The sequence below is a fragment of the Acomys russatus genome, chromosome 7 (assembly GCF_903995435.1).
Source record: "Acomys russatus chromosome 7, mAcoRus1.1, whole genome shotgun sequence".
NCBI lineage: Eukaryota > Metazoa > Chordata > Mammalia > Rodentia > Muridae > Acomys > Acomys russatus.
This window is the reverse complement of record NC_067143.1, coordinates 58022468-58045301: the sequence shown is the minus strand read 5'-3', so window position 1 is coordinate 58045301 and position 22834 is coordinate 58022468. Positions and strand designations below refer to the sequence as shown.

At 39.2% G+C, this 22834-nt stretch overlaps 3 protein-coding genes across 3 annotated transcripts; 1 reads left to right on the top strand and 2 right to left on the bottom strand.

Annotated features, from left to right (window-relative positions):
* Positions 1-270: 270 nt before the first annotated feature.
* Positions 271-1216, top strand: LOC127192291 (olfactory receptor 478). The gene has a single exon (XM_051149615.1). The coding sequence runs from the start codon at positions 272-274 to the stop codon at positions 1214-1216; it is 945 nt and encodes a 314-aa protein (XP_051005572.1). The 5' UTR covers position 271.
* A 12344-nt stretch (positions 1217-13560) lies between these two features.
* Positions 13561-14502, bottom strand: LOC127192289 (olfactory receptor 476). The gene has a single exon (XM_051149614.1). It carries the CDS (start codon positions 14500-14502, stop codon positions 13561-13563), a length of 942 nt encoding a protein of 313 aa, XP_051005571.1.
* A 6894-nt stretch (positions 14503-21396) lies between these two features.
* LOC127192288 (olfactory receptor 473) lies at positions 21397-22329 on the bottom strand. Its single transcript, XM_051149613.1, has one exon. The coding sequence runs from the start codon at positions 22327-22329 to the stop codon at positions 21397-21399; it is 933 nt and encodes a 310-aa protein (XP_051005570.1).
* Positions 22330-22834: the final 505 nt, after the last annotated feature.

The following is a 22834-nucleotide window of genomic DNA, read 5'->3' as shown; positions in this document are numbered from 1 at the left end:
GATATAATATAAAATCTCCTAGTCATTTTAATTTGCATTTCCCTGATCACTAAGGATGTTGAACACTTCTTTAAGTGCTCCTCAGTCATTAGAGATTCCTCTGTCAAGAATTCTCTGTTTAGATCTGTACCTTATTATTAATTGAGTTATTTACAAATTCAATTTTTAACAATGTATTTGCTTACGTTAACCTCCATCTACAAACTAGTGAGAATGGTATATTTATAATGTAACCATTACAGCCTTGATCTGGCAGCAACCACACTGTCCCATGGCTTTCCTGGAGAATGGGAACCACACTGCAGTGACAGAGTTCATTTTATTGGGCTTAACAGATGACCCACTCCTTAGAGCTGTCCTCTTCATCATCATCCTGTGCATCTACCTGGTGACTGTGTCTGGGAACCTCAGCACCATCCTTCTCATCAGAGTCTCTTCCCAACTCCATCACCCTATGTACTTTTTTCTCAGCCACTTGGCTTTTGCAGACATAGGCTACTCATCTTCTGTCACACCAAATATGCTTGTCAACTTCCTGGTAGAGAGAAACACAATCTCCTACATTGGTTGTGCCATCCAGCTTGGTTCAGTTGTCTTCTTTGGATCAACTGAGTGCTTCCTTCTGGCAGCCATGGCTTATGATCGCTTCGTGGCAATCTGCAACCCACTGCTTTATTCCACCAAAATGTCCACACAAGTCTGTGTCCAATTGCTCCTAATTGCTTACATAGGTGGTTTTCTTAACACATGGTCTTTTACTGTGTGTTTCTATTCATTAGTCTTCTGTGGACCCAATGAAGTCAATCACTTTTTCTGTGATTTTGCTCCATTAATAGAGCTGTCCTGTTCTGATGTCAGTGTCTCTGCAATTGTTCCCTCGTTCACAGCTGGAGCCATCATTGTGGTGACAGTGTTTGTCATAGCTGTTTCCTACATCTACATCCTCGTCACCATCCTGAAGATGCGCTCCACCGAGGGTCGACAGAAGGCCTTCTCCACCTGCACCTCCCACCTCACTGCAGTCACTCTATTCTATGGAACCATCACATTTATCTATGTGATGCCCAAGTCCAGCTACTCCACGGACCAGAACAAGGTGGTGTCTGTGTTCTACATGGTGGTGATCCCCATGTTGAACCCCCTCATCTACAGCCTCAGGAATAATGAGATTAAAGGTGCTCTGAAGAGACAGATAGGCAGGAAAATATTTTCTTAGAGATATCTGTCAGTCATTCTGTTGGATGTGTTATTGTATAATACACTAAACTCCAAGATTAAATGTTTTTTCCTTTGAACCCTTTAATACACCAACATTCTTCATGGCTTCAAGACTGCTTTCATGAGGTAGCTTTGCTGCAGTGTGCTTTTCTCTGCACTTGAGAAATATCAAGTCGTAGAAATTAACACATCTATTAAATAAATTAAAAACACCTTTTGTGTTAGAGATATTCACAATATTCTCCTCAAGCAAATTTGTAGCATATAATAAAATATGATTAACTATCTCTTGCTGTTCAGTAGACATTCACGAGACATTCGTTCTATATAATTATAGTTTTGTCCTCTTTGGTTTGTGTATCCATTGTCTGCACCTCCTGACTGATAACAGTGCACCCTCTCTGTGAGTTTAAACTTTAAATAATTCCACATTTAACTGTGATTCTGAAATGTTTATCTTTCTGCACTTAGATGATTCTCAATAGTACAATGAACTCAAATTCCATCCATATTTCTATAGGAGAAAGAAACTCTATTGAGGCTGAATAAGCCTGTGTGTGGGTGTGTGTGTGTGTGTGTGTGTGTGTGTGTGTGTGTGTGTGTGTGTGTGTGTGTGTGTTCTAAAATCTTTGCACATTCATTACTGACCAACACTTAAGTTGCTTCTATATCTTAAGTATCCTAAACTAAACTGATTTTATGAATGAGAGATCCTCAGAAATTGCTGACTTAGTTTCATTTAGGTGTGTACCCATAAGAGGAATTGCTATGTGACATTGTTAGGTCACATGAAGTTTCTACTTTTTGCTTCTTCAAAACTGCTATACTTTTCACATAATGGTAATGCCAATTATGTCCATAGCAACACTGTACAAGGGCTTTGTTTTCCCTACCTACTCTCATCAACATTTGTCATTTGTCCTTTTTTGTTGTTGGTGGTGGTGGTGTGTCAAAAAACAATTTCTACTTTTACACATATAAAGAGCTACACAATAGCATCATTAACCTAAATCCAGCTCCTATTTGCAAAGGGTGTTTGAACAGGAGAAGAAAGTATGAGAAAGTGAAAAACAAGAGAATGATCTTGCTGACTGCTGCAGTCTGGGGCAGCTCCTGGGAGTGAGGAAATTCTCAGGCAGGGGGGCACTGTAGGCTGGTGATAATGAGTCCCAGAGAGCCTCAGATGTTCCTCTTGCCTTCAGGAATATCACGGCAGGCTTTGATAAGAGCTTTTGGTTGGCTACACTGTTTCTGAGGGCTACGGGCATTAACAGTTAATTCTCGTTGCCATTTGTATGTCTGCTATAGAGAAATGTCTATCCAGCTCTCTTCCAACTGTAAAAGCAAATTTTTCTTGTTATTTATTTAATTATGTTATTTCCTTATCTAGTCAGATGTTAAGTTTAATCACTAATTGTGTTACAAAATGTTTTCTCCAAATCTGTTCACTGCCTTTCCTTTTTCTGTGTTGTTCTCTTTGATATATAAAAGACTTTTATTGAATGAAGTATCACTTTTTTGTATTTGATTTTGTTATTTGAGCTTTTGGTATCAAATGGAAAAGCAATATTATTTCTATAGACAATATCAAAGTTATATTCCATAGGTTTTATTCTGTTTTAACTAACTCGGTTTTTTTTCTTCAAATTCACTTATTTTCCTGCAAATGTTTTACTTTTTAATTTTTTAACCTAAATTATGGTTAATGTAATGTATTCTGATCATATTTTCCCATATATATAATTTTCATTATCCATTTATCTATTGATGGATATTTAAGTCTATTCTATTTCCTATGTGTAGTGAATAAAACAGGAATGAACAAAGATGTGTATGTATTTCTGTCATAGATCACAGAGTTTTTGAAGTATATTCCAGGAGTTGGTACAGTTTTGTGACTCTAGTTTTAGGTTTTTGAGAAGTTTTTGTGCTGATTTCTGTAGTGGCTACACCAGTTACACTCCCATCGATGGTAAATAAATGTTCACCTTTCTTCATAATTGAGCTAATATTTGTTTTCATTTGTCTTCTAGATAGCACCCCAGTGTACTGGGGTTAGATGAACTCTCAAAGTAGATGTAATCTGCATTCTCCTGGCTAATGTTGTTGAATTGTTTTTAAATATTTATTAACCACTTATAGAGCTAGGGGATGTCACTGTGTATCTGAGAAAGTCATAGTGCATTACTGTGATATCATAATTGAGATTTATCATATAATAATAGAGTATTTTCATATCACATTGATAACTGTGATGTCTCATGCAGCCTTATGGTGACATGGCATAATGTTACAATGACACAGTGGGGAAGTAAATATGAAGTGTATCTTTACAATGGTACAAGAGAGGACTTTGGTATGAAAACAGCATTGTCATAGCACAGTAAAGGATTGTGATGCCTCATGAAGAATTACAATAGCAACATTGTGATGCCAGAATGGAGCATTTTATTCCACAAGGGACTTGTGAAACCACAATATACCACCATTGATCACTCCCATGTAAAATCAAGCATTTTTTTTTTCACTTTTGGTCACTTTTTATTTTTCTAAAAAAGAAGCTAATCAGCATCACAACCCAAGACTAACCTAAATGTGCACCTGGCAGTGAGGCACACCTGTGTGGAGTGGAAAAGATAAAAACAAAACAAAACAAAACCCAGCCCATCACATGTGTCTGGAGATATCCAAATAAACAGCCACTCTTCGTAAGCTTTTTGTTAAGTGACTCACAGGGATCTGAGAAGCTATTGCTGTGAAAACAAATCTGTAGCACAGTAGCATGAATCTTGGTATTAAGCATAATCAGTTCAATTGAGTTAAGTTGAAAACATGGTAAGAAACTGTGTGGAGGTGGGAGGGCAGGGTGAGACAGTCTGTAAGCCAGCTGACCCAATGATAACTGAAATAACTTTTCAAACAGACCAAGCATACTAAACCTCCATGTTTTTTAAAAAGAAGGCAATTAAAACTTACAATTCCAACAGCCCATTAACCAAATAAAAATATTGTAAAAAGGAATTCGAACTATGTCCAGAGAGCTCCACACCACCTTCCATCTCATTTTTCATCACCCCAAGGAAAATAGAAGCATCCATGACTATCACAGATGAAAATAAAACAAATGTCACTGGAATCAATTTTTCCCCACTGAGGTATAAATTCTATATAGAAATCTGATATTATACTATTACAAATTGTACTTCTCATAATTCTGTTTTAATTTCCTTTAAACCTTGTTTGACATGATTTTTATTGTTGTAAAAATGTTTTCATGATTCTGAACCTGGGTTTCAGTTCTTTTCCACTTACTTTTCTATCAATATTTAATATTCTGGCTGCTGATTGCAATTAGAGATCTCTTCTTCACGAGGCACAGTCAGCAGAACGGCTGATGTGCGCTCAGCGGTGGAAGGTCATCCATCCAGAGCACTCCTGTGCCTGCTTGGGATCTGAAGGCTACTCGCCACTGTTCTTGATGAAGGCTCTTCCAGCCTTGTAAACATCAGTGTGCAGTCTCGCTACTTTGCAGTCTCATGTCCTAGGACAGGAAGGCTGGTTCACAGCAAGTGAAAAGCTAGAGGAGTCTGAGTTTTAGTGGCTGATAAACCTTACATCTCACAGAAGAGGAAAACACTTTTCCTTTTTTGCTACTTAAGAATGTGGCAGACATGTATGCTGAGGTAGCAAGTCAAATCTTTCTTTCTTTCTTTCTTTTGGTTTGTTTGTTTGTTTTTGTTTTTCGAGACAGGGTTTCTCCGGGTAGCCTTGGCTGTCCTGGACTTGCTTTGTAGACCAGACTGGGCTCAAACTCACAGCAATCCACCTGCCTCCACTTCCTGAGTGCTGGGACTAAAGGCATGTACCACCATACCCAGCTTAATTTTATGACTTTTAAGGATATATATATATATATATATATATATATATATATATATATATATATATATATGCCTTTTACCAATCTCACATCTAAGATGATGGATATCTTCTTTTTTCACCTATCTGTTTTCAGCCAGTAACTAGAGTCTCATACATTCTATTATAAAGGTATCTCAGAAACAGAGAGATGGGTAACAACAACAACAAAAAAAAAAAAAAAAAAAAAAAAAAAACAGAGTCCATGGTCATCCGTTTGAGGTGCTGAAATGCTGCCCATTGATCTTAATTCCAATCTCCACCACAGGCTTTTCTTCTCTACAGTTATAAATGGAAGAATTAAGGTTGCCAAACACAAATACCAAAACACTATGAATGTAACATTAATATAATTCCAGATTCTTTCATGGTTCTTCTTGCTCTATGTAGTGTATTTTATATATGTATACTATCTTGATCTAAAAACATCTTAACTCCTAACCTACTAAACTTAACTGAAAGACTAAACTATCTGATCTTCAAACCCATTAGACTTGAGAAGGGATAAAAATTAAATACCTGAGTGAATCCGGAGTGTAGGTTAGCAGCTTCCAAAAAAAAAAAAAAAATGACTGAGAAAGTTTACTGCCTGAACCATCACCCAGCACTCTCTATAATGTTGGAGCATTATCTTCCCCTTCTGGCCCAATATATCTGACAGACATATTTATGAGGCAGGAACTATTGAGGACTTGCTTACCCTGTCTTGGCAGAGTTTGGCTGTTGACTCTGCCTGCATCCAAACTTGCCTATTTCTCTCTGTGGCAGAAACAAGGATGTAGGCTCATCTTTTTAACCAATATATTTTATTAACAACTTAGTGACTGAGCGTTTGTCACTTATAACCCAACTAACCAAAACAATAGGAAATGAGGATTAATGGACACAATAACAAAACCGTAAGGATATCAGTTCTGAGGAACGATTCTCCTGGCACAATCAGCAAGATTTCTTCTGCTGGAACCTAGAGTAACCAGAACCCAGAACCTCAGCAGGAACTGGAACCCCGATGCCTTCCCCCAAGCGGTTCTCTCTAGGAGTGTCTAGAAGTGCAGCAATGAACAGCCAAAACTATCCCAAGTCTCCAAAAAGTCCCGCCTCCAGTTCTGGGCTCATTTATATATCTCCTCCCAGAGTCTGTTCACAGGATCTTTTCAGCTGGCAACAATTAAGCTCCTACATGAGGTTGTTGCTCTTCTAGTGGATTAACCTCACTTGTTCTCTCACGAGACCATTCCAATCCTGCACTTGGGATCCTAAAAAACAAGTTTACCTCTCCTTCACAAGGACATTTAAAATTTTTATTATACTTTATTAACAGTACATCCTGATCATAATCCCCTGGATCTTATTTTCCTATTCCCTCCCTTCCTCTTCCACCCTATTCCCCTTCCCTAGACCTCTGACAGGTGGGGCCTTCCTCCCCACCTTCTCACCACAGCCTATCAGGTCTCATCTGAATAGCTTGCTTCCCCTTCCTCTGTGTTCCCACAGGGCTCCTCTGCCAAGAGGAAGTGATCAAATCGCAGGCATCAGAGTTCCTATCAGAGGCAGTAGAGTTAGTATACTAGCATAGTACTTCCTGATAAACTTTCAATCAAGATGAAAAGGAACACTGGACTTGATGGACAGAATAGAAAGTAATGAAATGATTAGTTTCATTTGTTCTTCATTTTAGTGAAGAGGAATAAAATGATTCTGGAATTCAATATACATACGAGATGAACTGAGAAATCTTTAAGCGTCTTAGGCCTCTTTCTTCCCACACCATAGTAGAGCAACTTAAGAATCTACGCCGACAGTAACAGCTCTAAAGCTGCACACTCTGGTTGATTGATCTAAGAACAAGGAGGAAGGGTGCGCCCTTGAGAGTGTCTGGACCAGTTCCTTCCAGTAATAGTCAGGAGCTTGGTCTCTGAGACTGAACTATGGGCAGTGTAACTCCAGTCTGGAGCTGCTGGCCCAGAAAAAAACACAGGAAAATGGGTGGTTCTGACCTCAGACCAACCCACAAGTCCTGAGAAAACCCCAGTGGCAAGTGACCACACGGGCACAAAACCAAAGCCCAGCACCGAGCATGCTTGTTTGCCTCCCCTGCTCCCACTGTCTCCCATTCTGACATATCTGTGGGCCCACTGACCCAAGGGTGATGGAGAGCATGGGTCAGGGCCTGCCAGTCCACAAAAAGACCACGGGCCCACACAGGGGCCCAGGCAGCTATGGACACACCCTTCAGCCACAGCACTAAAGCTGCACACTCCAATTGACTGATCTAAGAACATGGAGGAAGGGTACACACTTACTAGTGTCTGGACCAGATCCCACCAGTGATAATTGAGAACTTGGTCTCTGAGAGTGAACTGTGGGTGGTATAACTCCAGTCTAGAGCTGCTGGCCCAGCATAAAAGCAGAAAAATGGGTAGTTGTGACCTCAGACCAACCAATAAGTCCTGAGAAAGCCCCAGTAGTGGGCGACCACACAGGCACAAAACCAAAGCCCAGCACCAAGCGAGCTTGCCTCACTTGTGACCTCTGTATCTCTCTATGACAGATCTGTGGGCCCACTGGCCCAGGGGAAATGGAGACCATGGATCGGGGTCTCAACATCAGAGAAAGCAAGATGATTAGAGGTCAGCATAAAAAAACATCAACAACAAGAACCAAAACAATATGGCATCTCCAGATCCCAAATATCCCAAAGAAATCAACCCTGAGTGCTCAATACAATTGAAACACAAGAAAATGACCTCAAATCCATAGAAATGAAGATGATAATGGAGGAAATTAATAAAATCTGTAAACAAATGCAGGAAGATGCAGCCGAACAGATTGAAGACATTAAAGAGGCCTACACAGAGGCACTGGAAGAAATTCAGGAAAAGACAAACAATCAGATGAAGGAAATCAATAAAACAGTTCAAGATCTGAAGATGAAAATGGAAACAATGATAAAAACATAGACAGAAGGAAGCTGGAAACAAGAGCACTCAGAGAAGCAAGCAAGCAATGCAGAATTCTCTAACAGAATTCAAGATATAGCGGAACAAATCTCAGCAGTAGAAGATACTATTGTAGAACTGGAACAACCATCAGAAACAACCATCAAAGAAAATGCTAAATCTGAAATTTCCCTGACACAAAACATCCAAGAAATCAAGGACATCATGAAAATAAGAAATCTGAGGATAATAGGAATTGAGGAAAGAGAAGATGCCCAACTCCAAGGCCCAGAAAATATCTTCAACAAAATCATAGAAGAAAATTTCCCCAACTTAAAGAAAGAGATGCATATAAACATACAAGAGGCCTACAGAACACCAAATAGAATACAGCAGAAAATAAAACCATTCCACCACATAATAATCAAAACACCAAATATACATAATAAAGAAAAAATATTAAAAGTGGCAAGGAAAAAGGGCCAAATAATATATAATAGAAAACTTATCAGAATTATGGTCTCAGCAAAGACCATAAAAGTCAAGAGGGCCAAGACAGAGGTCCTGCAAATCCTAAGGGACCACAGATGCCAGGCAAGACTACTATATCCAGTGAAACTCTCAATAACAATTGATGGAGAAAACAAGGTATTCCATGATAAAAAAAAAAAAACAGTACCTAAGCACAAATCCAGCCTTAAAGAAGTTACTTGAAGGAAAGACTCAACCCAAAGTGACGAATTACAACCAAAAATACACAGGAAACAGATAACTACACCATCACAAAAACATAACCACACAAACACTCTACTGCAACCAACATCAAAATCAAGGGACTTAACAGTCACTGATCATTAATATCTCTCAACATCAATGGTCTCAATTCTCCAATAAAAAGACACAGAATAACTGAATGAATGCATAAACAAGACCCAACATTCGTCTGCATCCAAGAAACACATCTCAGTCACAATGATAAACATTACCTCAGAGTAAAAGGCTGGAAAAAGGTATTCCAAGAAAATGGACACAGGAAGCAAGCTGTTGTAGCCATTTTAATATCTAATAAAATAGACTTTAAACTCAAATTAATCAAAAGAGATGAGGAAAGACACTTCATACTCATCAAAGGTAAAGTCAACCAAGATGACATCATAAATCTGAACATTTAGAGTCCTGGAGGGGGAGACCTGGTGGCACTCAGAGGAAGGACAGCAAGTAGCCAAGAAGAGACTTGATACCCTATGAGAATATATAGGGGGACATAATCCCCCTCAGGAACAGTCATAGGGGAGGGGAACAATGGGAAAATGGGGGGGGGGAATGGGAGGATACAAGGGATGGGATAAACATTGAGATGTAACAAGAATAAATTAATTAAAAAAATCTGAACATTTACACTCTCAATACAAGGGCACCAACATTTGTAAAAGAAATATTAACAAAGCTTACTTCACACATCGACCCAAACACATTGATAGTGGGAGAATTCAACACCCCACTTTCATCAAATGATAGGTCAGTGAAACAGAAACTAAATTGAGAAACAATGACATTAACTTACATCATGAATCAAATGGATCTAACAGGTATCTACAGAACTTTCACCCAAACACAAAAGATTGTACAAACTTCTCAGCACCCCATGGAACATTATCCAAAAATGATCATATAATAGGTCACAAAGCAAGCCTCAAGAGATACAAAAAGATTGAAATAATACCTTGTATCCTATCAGATCACCATGGACTAAAGCTGTACTTCAACAACAACAGAAATAACAAAAGGCCTAGGCACGTGGAAAGGCAAAATTAAATAGAGAATTCTCAACAGAGGAATATCAAATGGTAGAGAAATACTTAAAGAAATGCTCAACATGCTTAGTCATCAGAGAAATGCAAATCAAAATGACTCTGAGAGTCCATCAACACCCATAGGAATGGCTAAGATCAAAAACTCAAATGACAGCACATGCTGGAGAGGATGTAGAGAAAGAGGAATAGTCCTTCATTGCAGGTGGGAGTGCAAACTTGTACAACCACTTTGGAAATCAATCTGGTGCTTTCGCAGAAAACTGGGAATAGGGCTTCCTCAAGACCCAGCTATTCCACTCCTTGGGGTATACCCAGAAGATGCTCCACCACACAACAAGGACATATGCTCAACCATGTTCATAGCATCCTTATTCTTAATAGCCAGAACCTAGAAACAACCTAAATGTCCCTCAGCTGAACAATGGATAAAGAAACTGTGGTACATCTACACTATGAAATATTACTCAGCTATTAAAAACAAGTAAATCCTGAAATTTATGGGCAAATGGATGGAACTAGAAATGATCTTTTTGAGTGAGTTAACCTAGACCCAGAAAGAATCAAATGGTATATACTCACTTACAATTGGACACTAGCCTAAAAGGGATGCCTCCTGAAAGTCTTCACTTACAAGATCAAAATAGATGTGGGGACTTCCTATTGTGAGTTTAGGTGAGGGAAATATGGAGAATAGAGAAATAGAAGGATCTAGAGGGTCCTAGAAACCAACAAGAAGAACATCATGACAGGTGGATCTGAGAATGGGGAAATAGAAGGATCCAGAGGGTCCTAGAAACCTACAAGAAGAACATCATGATGGGTGGATCTAGACCCAGGGGGAGTCTGCTCAACCTACTGCACCAACCAAGGACAATACATGCAGTAATATTGAACCCCTATTTAGATCTAGCCAATGAACAGGACATTTCCAAAGTTGAATAGAGAGTGGGGACTGACTCTGACATGAACTCTGGTGCTCCATATTGGAACACTTCCCCTTGGTGGGGAGGCCTGGTGGCACTCAGAGGAAGGGTAAGCAAGCTACCAGGATGAGACCTGATAGGCTGTGACCGTATCGTGGGAGAGGAGATCCCTTCCTGTCACAGACCTAGAGGAGGGGAATAGGGTGAAAGAGGGAGGGAGGGAGGAACAGGAGAATACAAGTGAGGGGATAACAATTGAGATGTAATTTAAATTTTAAAAGGAAAGAATCTATGCTGAGGCATCTAAGCACCAGCATTCCATTGAGACAGTAAGTGGGAACCAAGTACATGAGGTACTTGAATCATGTGCTCTAGATGCCACCTGCCTGAAATGCCTTGAGGGTTCACATTATTAATCATCCTTTCTACTGATTTTGGAATAGTTCCAAAGGGCCAATCATCTGAAGATGCTTTATTTTGTTGCACACAATAATTTTCTCGCCACACAATTGATTATGTTCTTTAATATAATTTCATCAGCATGCTTTTCTTCACTTACAGGCTGGTGCACTGAATTAGACTTTGCTGTGGATCTTGATGTGGTTCTTTAAATCAGATCATGCCTACCTCAGCTGTATTAAAAACAATATTTAGGGATACACATATTTTGACCATAGAGACCTTGGCATTATTTCTTCAATATTTTGAGTCTTATTTCTACATTCTGATTAAGAAAGGTGTCCCAGCCAGGCCGTGGTAGCACACACCTTTAATCTCCAACTCAGGAGGCAGAATCAGGTGGATATCCATGAGTCTGAATCTATCCTGGACTACAGACCAAGTTCCAGGACATCAAGAATTACATGGAGAAACCCTGTATTGAAAAGCTGAAGAAAGAAAGATGAGAGGAAGGAAGGAAGAAGGAAGGAAAGTGTCCTCTATTCTGATCTGTTCTTATTTGTATTGTATGTGTAAATGACTAAGCAAATCTGGAAAAATAATCACATGACTTCTACATAGTATATTAATTATTGTAGGTGAGACAATGGGTTAATTGCCACACCAGCATGATCCCTGGCATTTAATAAATGTGGAGATTGTGATGATCAGTTGTATCACCAAGAACACTGGCAAAATAGCCCTTGGGGGTCTGCATCCCTCTTCTGTGCAAGATTAGCTTCAAAACTTGACTTGCTCACAGAGATTTTCTTAGTGACTGGAGCTTTGCTCTCCATAATGGGAGAAAGAATGCCCTCTTGATATCAGAGAATAGCTACATTTTTAGATTCACTGTGTGACAAGTCCTTCCCATAAATCATTTAACTGTCTTAAGTTTTACTATCCACTTAAATTCAATAAATATTAAGATATGGTACTGAAATAACATTAGCATATTTTTTGTATTTATATGTTAGTTTTCATTTGTTCTGTATTCTCTTCTGACAAATACTGTACTCTACAGTTTTACTTAGTAAATCACATGTTTTCCTTTCTGTTAGTTTTCAAAATAGCGTCTCCAAACCCTGACGTCTCTAGCCCTACTGTTCTGAGGAATCAGATTCTAAATCTTGCTTTAAAAGGTAATAAACACAACCTGTCTGTGCTCTGGGGTTCCCATGTGAACCTCTACCAGACTCCCAGTGATGTGATAACTGTGTCAGTCAAAATAGGTGCTTTCTGCAAGGAAACTCTGCAGTGCAACCTGTCATGTCATCTTTGGGTTTTCTGGGTGTTAGGGGTGGTTAAATCCTAATCTCTTCATAGACCCAAACCATGATTGTTTTGGAAACATTAATCAAACTACTTCGATTGTAAAATGGTCTTCTGCATTCTTACATATAGCATTATGTTAGAGGTCTGAAGTGTGTATTTAAACATAGCTAGAATGCTAGCCAAACTTATATATGTGTGATAGTAAGACTCTCTTCCCCCAATGTAAGTATCAAGCCAGTTTTCCCAGGTCTAACCTGCTTATGATGTGCACAAACTAGACATTCTTTACAAAACCAGTTGTCCCCAAAGACTGATGTGAAGTGCTAAGTAAGACGTGATTACCTTGCACAAATCTTGTGTATCATAGCAGTAATCACAACATTAGATTTATCATGGCATAATATAGGTCACATGTGTGGAAAACAGACCAGCCAAATTGATCCAACACCTCTGTGGAATGAGTATAGAGTAGGAGGGAATGTCTCTACACCTCTCTGGAGAAACTGATTTCTCTAAGGTTTGATCTCATCTGCAAATAGAGTGCAATTTGAAATGCCAGTCTAATACATTTGTTATACAAAGTAAATGGAAAGTCAAAGACTATTGGTTTCAAAGTCTCTCAATTTTACTATTAATCTCACACCTCTGTTTCTTCATGATTTCATTATTATGTGGTTGTTCAAAGTTTATTTCTTGGTATCCAGACAGTCTTTTGGGGAAATAAATGACACCACTTCATTTGGTTCTGTAAGATTAAAGGGTTCCATATATAAATGATTTATAACATATGCTTAAAATGGTAAGCATAAATTATCGTTTGCTGTATAAGCTGAATAAATAAAAACATCCTGACACATACAGGAGCTCCATAATATTAATAACTATTGCTGTGTTGTTAAATTTGACAGATTTCAAGGTGTATTCTTACTATAAAGTTGACAGTTGGTGCAAAGGAATAGGAATTTAACTTACACAGTCAGCTGAGTAGCACTCATTAGGTACTAATAGTAGCATGCATGTAGAAATCCTCACAGTCTATGGAAATATTCTGCTGGTGAATTTCCTCAGAGCCTCTTTTACGTCTCTGTTCCTCAGACTATAGATGAGTGGGTTAAGCATGGGGATAATCACTGTGTAGAACACAGACACTATCTTGTTCTGTTCAGTGGAGTAGCTGGACTTGGGCATCACATAGATGAATGTGATGGTTCCATAGTAGAGAGTGACCGCAGTGAGGTGGGAGGTGCAGGTGGAGAAGGCCTTGCGGCGGCCCTCAGTGGAGCGCATCTTCAGGATGGTGACGAGGATGTAGATGTAGGAGACGGCTATGACAAACACTGTCACCACAATGATGGATCCTGCAGAGAAAGAAGGAATAATTCCAAGAATGGAGGTATCTGAGCAGGAAAGTTTCAACACAGCAGGGAAGTCACAAAAAAAGTGATCTATCTGATTTGATCCACAGAAGGACACACTCAACAGACAACTAGTAAATGTCCATGAATTCACACAGCCACCCATATAGGAAGTTCCAAGTAATAAGAAGCAGATCTTGGGGGATATCTGTGTGGAGTACAGCAGGGGTGAGCAGATGGCCACATAGCGGTCATAGGCCATGGCAGCCAGCAGGAAGCACTCAACTGTCCCAAACGTCACTGCGATGCAGAATTGGGCTTCACAGGCAGCCACAGAAAGCACCATTCTGTCTCCAATGAATCCAGTAAGCATTATAGGTGTGATAGTTGTGGAAAACCCAATGTCCACAAAAGCCAGATGGCTAAGGAACAGGTACATGGGAGTGTGGAGCTGGGGGCAGCTTCTTATTAAAGTGATGATGCTGATATTTCCCACTAAGGTAACAACATATATTCCTAGAAATATCATAAAAAGGATGACACTCAGCGACGGACTTTCTGTTAAACCCAAAAGAATGAACTCTGTCACGGTGGTGTGGTTTTCAGCCTCCATCTCAGGCATGGAATGTCCCTGTTAGGGAAAAGAGGAATTCTTTTGTTTAGAATTTTTTTCAATGCCTCCTACATTTGTCTTTTTTTTTCCACAGATTATATAGTAATCCCTTACTTTGACTAAATTTACAAACTCCTGTCTTTTGAAAATCTGGGGATTTTGTTCATTCCTCTTTGAATACACTGAAATCATTGTCTCACTCTTCTGTTTCCATTGCTGTCTTCTCTTTATGTAATACTTACACAAAGCACCCTCAAACCTTGACTTCAAAGATCTCTCCTTCAAGGCCAAGGTCCATAATTTTAATGCTCTCTTGAGATTTTCCTCATGCTCAAATCCTTTAGAAATCTCATAAATACCTCAAACTCTGTCATTCCATAGTTCTTCAATCCCTCCAACAATATTTTAAATGTCCTATGTATTTTTATGTGTAACGTTGTTTTTCTTACATGCATGTCTACACACCAGATGCATGCCATGGGGATGAGAGGAGAGCATTGGATGTCCTAGAAATGGAGTTATCAGTGTTCCTAACTACTGAGCCATCTCTCCAAGCCCCCCTCTCCAGTCAGCTCATTCATTCACAATCTCGTGTGGCAGAGGTTGCAACTTGGCAGCCTTTCTAGACATCTTCCTCACATTGTATTCCATCTAATAAATTGCTGCTGCTTTTGTCTAATTTATTTCCAGCTTTTCTTTTTCTCACCTTCTTTTTCTATTCTCTGTGTTCCCACTTGGCTTAAGTCCTTGGTCATCTTCATTCCATATTCTGTCTGATTATTTACCTTCTAGCTCACACTTAGTGTCTTCTTATAGTTTATAGTACTGTCACATAATGACTTGTTTTTAATAAAAGTCAGGTGCTTCCACAATCTAATTCTTTTGTTATTGTTCATGTATTCACGATGAACTATAACTTCATTGACACAACATTCTGTATCCTTTCTGATTTCTTCTAATACAGAATATATAGACTATTTTTTCATTTTTTTTATTCTCCACTGAACACTTAATATCTAGAAGTCTGCACTGGCTTTCATACTTATCAGCCTAGGTAAGAGATGCTGACCACTCAAATATCCTTTTCAAATATCCTTTTCAAACATTCTTTTCAGTGATTGTGGTGGGAAATAGAGGAGGTGGGACAGTGACCCTTACCTAGTTGAAACCAGGCTGCTTCTTCTGATTTCCTCCCATCTTGGCTTCTGAAGTGCAGCAACAGTACCAGTTACCACGGGCCATCCACACAGTACCCATATGTCTTCTGTATACTGGTCTACATGTCCTTGGAAATCACTGCACAGTGCTTCTTGCTGAAGGCATGGTTTCCACGGAGGTCAAAAGCTCAAACTGTTCAGAGTACTTTTCTAGTTTCCAATTTCTACCTGATTTATTTAAAAAACCATCCTAATAAGGTCCATAAATCTTTCATGTACCATTTAGAGTCAACACTGACACTGAAATCCAAAAGCAACTTAATGAAGTGGATGCACTTTATTTACATAGAGTCGGGGTCTGGAAGCCTTCAATGTGAATCATTAGCGCACTCGTTGGTCAAGGAGCTCAGCCACACACGTGCAGAAAAATGAGAGGTTGGGTGTCTTTATGTGCATGTTAAGAGAGAGGGAGAAAGACTTAATCACACAAGGCAAGCCTTCAGGGATTGCTGTTACTTGCCTCTTAAAAGAAAGGTCCATGGGTTTCTTGTACTGAAATGGCTTATGGGACCAGGTGATTCATTAAGTCCTGGCTTGCCCTCCCCAGGTGACACCCACATGCCATAGCACACAGTGCAATTCTTTTGTACTTGTTTACTGAAAGTGAAGGAGACAACAAAAATATATTTAACACTGAAAATACAATTTATCTTAGTATTTTGAGTAATGGGATGATACTACTTTTCAATAAAAATAACCTTTGGATCAAATTTAAGCAGAGGCTTAAGATAGAATGCTGGAATACCAGTAAATGAACTTGGTGCTTGGACTCATTGCCCATTTTGCTAAGTATAGAAAAAAAAATGATGCTAGAGTTTTGTAGATGTAGGGCTGGCTTTTTAAAAGGGTTTTTTGACCTTTTTCCTCCCTTCTGCTCAGTAGAACGACTTGAAAATCTCCTCTGAGACATCTGAGCCTGCACCATTCATGGATCAATGTGGCCAAAAGCCAGAAAGGATGGGGCCTGCAGTTTTGTCTCTCAGGATTTTTCACCTTCCTGGTGTCTTTCCTGATTCTGTAAGAGTCTTGGGATTCTTTTCACTGTTTCTGTAGATAAACATTTGCATTTTGATAGGGGTTATGCTGAATCTGAAGGCAGGTTTTCAGAGTGCAGCTATTTTAACAGTTTGAATTCTTCCAGCTCAAGTACAGCCATGTCTACCTCAGGATCAGTTTTTACCTCACTTTCTTTCATTAATGTCTGACACTTTTTCAGTATGGAGGTTGTTGTCATCTGGCTCTAGGTTTCTGATTATCTTTAGGTAAAGAAATGTGGATTCACACAAGTAAATCTCCATGACACCAAGGAGTCAAAATGCACCTTTAATGTTCCCACAGGAGGCATTTATTTAAAAATAAGTGACATTGGGCAGGAATTTGGCTCTGCAGCTTAAACCATTTGTTTCCCTTCCAGAGAACCAAGTTTGGATCCTGGCACTCATTTCTGGCACATCACAACCATGAATAACTCCAGATCCAGAAAATCTAATATCCTCTTCTGTCCTCTACTGGCAACTTCACACATGTAGCATACAGACTCTCAGGCAGATGCATATGCATAGATAAAAATAAAAATAAATGTTTTAAAACTGTGTAAGACTCAGAGCCACACTTGGTGGCTCACAGCTCTTGTCCTAGAACTTGAAAGACCAACAGAAGAGAATTTTTGTGAATTCACGACCATCTTGAGCTACATAGTGAATCTGAGACCAACATCAAAAACCAACAGAAAATTATGTCTAAAAAACAAAACAGAAACTTTTGGAGTGTAGAAATAGTCTCCTCCAGGGAAAAGCATTCCTACTGGTTATCCAGTACCAAATTGTCAGGCCTGAAAAAAAACATACCAATAAGACTCTATATACTTAACAGGTTATACTTAGAAAGATATGTGTGTATTCATATAAATAAAATAAAGAGAAGAGGCTATAATTTTTTAAATTTTTTTACATGTACATTTATATTATTGCACATATATAAAACTAAATACAGCAAGAAGAACCACAAAACAATTAGGAATTATGTAAATGTTTCACTCATAGTGTGTTGGCTATTTGTATTTGGCAATCTTGAAGAAAACATCTTTCCTATCTTGGTGAGTCTAAAATTCTGAATGTAATAATAAAGGCTATATACAGCAAGCCAATAGCCAAAATCAAAGTAAATGGTGAGATACTCAAAGAAATTCCTCTAAAATCGGGAACAAGGCAAGGCTGCCGACTCTCTTTATACCTCTTCATACTCACCAAAGGAAAATTCAACCAAGATGACATCATAATTCTCAATATCTCTTCAACCGTGTTCATGGCAGCCTTATTCATAATAGCCAGAACATGGAAACAGCCTAAGTGTCCAGCAGTAGAAGAATGGATAAAGAAACTGTGGTACATATACACTATGGAATACTACTCAGCTATTAAAAACAAGGAATTCCCGAAATTTGTGGGTAAATGGATTGAGCTAGAAATGATCATAATGAGTGAGTTAACCCAGAAGCAGAAAGAATCAAATGGTATATACTCACTTATATCTGCATACTAGACCAAGGGGCATGTCCCACGAAAGCCTTCACTTACCAGGAAGCTGGGACAGAGGGGAGGACATCCTATTGGGACTCTAAATGAGAGAAGCATGGGAGAATAGCAAAGTAGAAGGATCCAGAGGGTCCTAGAAACCTACAAGTAGAACATTATGATAGGCAGATTTGGGCCCAGGGGTCCCGCTCAAACTAAGGCACCAGCCAAGGACAATACAGGCGGTAAACTTTAAACCCCTACCCAGATCTAGCCAATGGTCAGAACATTCTCCACAGTTGAGTGGAGAGTGTGATATAACTTTCTCACGTACTCTGGTGCCTCACATTTGACCATGTCCCCTGGAGGGGGAGACCTGGTGGCACTCAGAGGAAGGACAGCAGGTTACCAAGAAGAGACTTGATACCCTATGAGCATATACAGGGGGAGGTAATCCCCCTCAGGAACAGTCATAGGGGAGGGGAATAAGGGGAAAAGGGGAGGGAGGGAAGAATGGGAGGATACAAGGGATGGGATAAACATTGAGATGTAACAAGAATAAATTAATTTTTAAAAATTAAAAAGAAAAAGAAAACAACAACAACAACAAAAAATGTAGAAATTTGTTTCCCAGAAAAGAAAGGTAAAGAGTTCCTATGTTATGGGCTACCACAGTGAAAAAGCACGGTGGGTACATGACAGAGGCGAGGTTAAGTAGGGTGGGTAAAGAGAAAAGGGAGAAAGTGCATGTGTACAATGAGGATGAGGTTTCTAGGCACTTTACTTGAGCCTTGAACTTCATACTCTACGACACCCTCCCAAAGAAAAGTGTATAGTCAAAGTACTCAACAATTTTGTCAATATGTTGTCTGGCTTTTTTTTAAATCAGCTATACAAAGGTCCATCCACAGGAGACTAGGGTCAGTAGCGCATCCACTCACAGAAGCCAAGCTATGGATGACTTCCTTACTCTTCATTCTCTCTCCTTGTGGCCCATCCGCTAAGCAACATCTACTCCTTTTTATCTATATTTTTTGTAAAGTTGTTCAAATATGTATTCAATTTTATTAGTGGTATTTCTTCATAGTAAATAAAGTATTAATATAAAGTTTAAAATGCTAAATAATAAAATCTCATTTCCATTTAGCTTATCCTTCTTAGCTTTCATTTTTTAACGTTAATATATTATAATTTCTTCATATTACATCCCAATTGTTGTCCCCTCACTTGTATCTCCCTGTCTCCACCCTCCCTCCCTCTTCTGCCCTATTTCCCTCCCCTAGATGTCTGACAGAAGAGGCCTTCCTCCCCCACCATATGACCACAGACTATCTCATCGAAATAGCCTGTGTCCCCTTCCTCTGTGTGTCTTCCAGGCTTCCCCTCCAAAAGGAAGTGATCAATTTGGGAGCATCAGAGTTCATTACAGAGGCAGTCCCTCTTCTCTTGGCAGCTGTGGAGAAGGGGCTGTCCGTTGGCTGTATCTGAACAGGGTGTCTAGGCATATCATATACATTGTCCTTGGTTGGTGCAAAAGTTTGTGCAGACCCCCCTGGATCCAGATCCACCAGCCTTGATGGTCTCCCTTTGGGGCTCCTGAACCCTCTAGACCCTTCCTTCCTCCCATTCTTCCATACCACTCTCAGCGTTCCTCCCAGAACTTAGCAGCTAGTCCTAGCACCTGTACTGATCCCCCATAGGGTGGAGTCTTTCAGAAGGCATCTGTGTTGGACTTATATCCACTTATAAATGAGCATGTACCATGAGTGTCTTTCTGAGTCTAGGTTACCTCACTCAGGATTATCTTTTGTAGTTCCATCCATTTACCTGAAAATTTCAAGATTTCCTTATTTTTAATAGCTAAGTGGTATTCCATTGTATAAATGCACCATAGTTTCTTTATCCATTCTTCAGTGGAGGGACATCTAGGTTGTTTCCATATTCTGGTTGTAAGAATAAAGGTGCTATGAACATAACTGAACAAATGTCCTTGTTGTATGGTAGAGCATCTCTAGGGTAAATGCCCAGGAGTCATAGGTACAGCTGGGCCTTGAGGTAGCACTATTCACAAATTTCTGAGAAGGCACCAGATTGATTTCTAAACTGTTTGTACAAGTTTTCACTCCCATCAGCATGTACACTTGATTTTTGACAAAGAAGCCAAATCCATACAATGGAAAAAAGATAGCATCTTCAACAAATGGTGCTGGTCTAACTGGAAATCCACATGTAGAAAAATGCAAATAGATCAATATTTTTCATCCTGCACAAGCTAAAGTTTAAGTGGATTTTTAATATCCCCAATAACTACTAACATTTACATCATGGCAACTATTCTGTTTTTAAATGTGTGTGTAAATGTGGCTATAACTCAAGCCAGATCTTGTAACTATGTTATCAAAATCCAATTTCCTAAAACTGAAGATTTATCTGGCTTTTGAGATTTATACTTACTCTTAGGTATGTACAACCTAGGTAATATTTGCATGACATTTGTTGAAAATGGTGACTCAATATACAAATTTAATGTTGGTGACTCTGAAAAGATCTTCTAGTTGATAACAGTGCTGACATCATTAGTCAGGGTGTGCTGGAGTGTACACTAAGTGCATGGTGCAAAGAAACAGTACTGAACACACACTCTCTGTAAAGACAACTATATTTCTCCAGGGATCTTTCCTTGTCTGTAAACAGTTATTCCGCAATGGCTAACATCATATGTTTGCTGTAAAATTGAAATTAAAAGCCTCAAGATTTTGGAGACAAACTCTTTACATACAAAATACCTACTTTCTGTCTTTGCCAGGGCCATTTATTGACAAAATAAAACAATGGTGCTACTTACTTAGGTTGTTTTGAGAAATAAATGAATTCATATATAATGGGACTAACACTTAGCGTGACTCATAAAAGGCACAAATCATTGTTTTCTATATACATTCAATAAAGACAAAGATATTGACAGCTGTAAGAAGTTCTATAGTAATGATGATTATTTTGATCACTTAACAAACTTCAAGTGGTACCACAAGTGATATACAAGTGTATAAAAGTAAGAGCTAGTGGAAAGAAACAGGATTTAGTATCAAGAAATCAGTTAAGCATCCTGTGATAGATACTAAGTGTGCCATGGGTAAAGGAAATCACCACAATTTTCTGAATTCAAAAAGGGTCTATGAATATACTCTGACAGTTGCCCTCCTCAGAGCATCCTTTACATCTCTGTTCCTCAGACTATAGATGAGAGGGTTCAGCATAGGGATAACCACAGTGTAGAATACAGACAGCACCTTGTTCTGGTCAGTGGAGTAGTTGGACTTGGGCATCACATAAATGAAGGTGATGGTCCCATAGTAGAGAGTGACCGCAGTGAGGTGGGAGGTGCAGGTGGAGAAGGCCTTGTGGCGACCCTCGGTGGAGCGCATCTTCAGGATGGTGACGAGGATGTAGGTGTAGGAGACGGCTATGACAAGCACTGTCACCAAAATAATGGAGCCAGAAGAGAAAGAGGGGATGATTCCAATAATGGAGACGTCTGAGCAAGACAGTTTCAGCAAAGGGGAGAAGTCACAGAAAAAGTGATCTATCTGATTTGGTCCACAGAAGGACAAATTTAACAAACAACCAGTAAATGTCCAACCATTCATGCAGCCACCAACATAGGAAGCTCCCAACAACAGGAAACAGACTCTAGGGGACATGAGTGTTGAGTAGAGGAGAGGAGAACAGATTGCTACATAGCGATCATAGGCCATGGCAGCCAGTAGAAAGCATTCAGTTGACCCAAAGGACACTGTAATACAGAGCTGGGCCTCACAGGCAGCCACAGGTAGGGCCAGCCCATGTCCAAGGAGTTCCATAAGCATTATAATAGAGACTGAGGTTGAATATAAAATGTCTACAAAGGCCAGGTGGCTGAGGAATAGGTACATGGGTGTGTGCAGCTGGGAAGAGATTCTTATCAATGTGATGATGCTGATATTGCCTACTAAAGTGGCAATGTATATGGCTAGAAATATCACAAAAAAGACTATACACAGTGTGGGGTCCTCTGTTAGTCCCAAAATGATTAGCTCTGTCACAGTGGTGTGGTTATCAGCCGCCATCTCTGGTGTGAGTTGTCCCTGTTGAAGAAGATGAAAATATTCGTTTTTATGCTGTTCTCATTTTGCCCATTGCTGGTTTCACTGATTGTCCTCACATTTATTCATGGTTTTCTCCTCTGCCCAACACATAAATACTGTGTTCTTGGAATGATAGCTTTTGTCTTTTTATCCTTGAACAAAATAAGAAGATAAGCTTCACTCTCTGGCATTTATTTTTGTATGTACTATTTCTTAAATGTGATTTCTCAATACTTTACCATCAATACCTCTCTACAGTGGTCCAAGTTTATATTTCAGTGATCTATTTATTCTCACATATTCATTGTTTATTGAAAATCCCACAAATATTTCTCACACTGTCTTTTCCTACAAAGCTAACTCTTCTTTAACCATTCCACCTATATTTTGTATCTGAGTGATACTATCCAGCTTATTCTGTATTTAACTGGGAGCCTTGCCAAGCACTTTTTAATTGTACTGCATATAATAAAATACACTTACATAC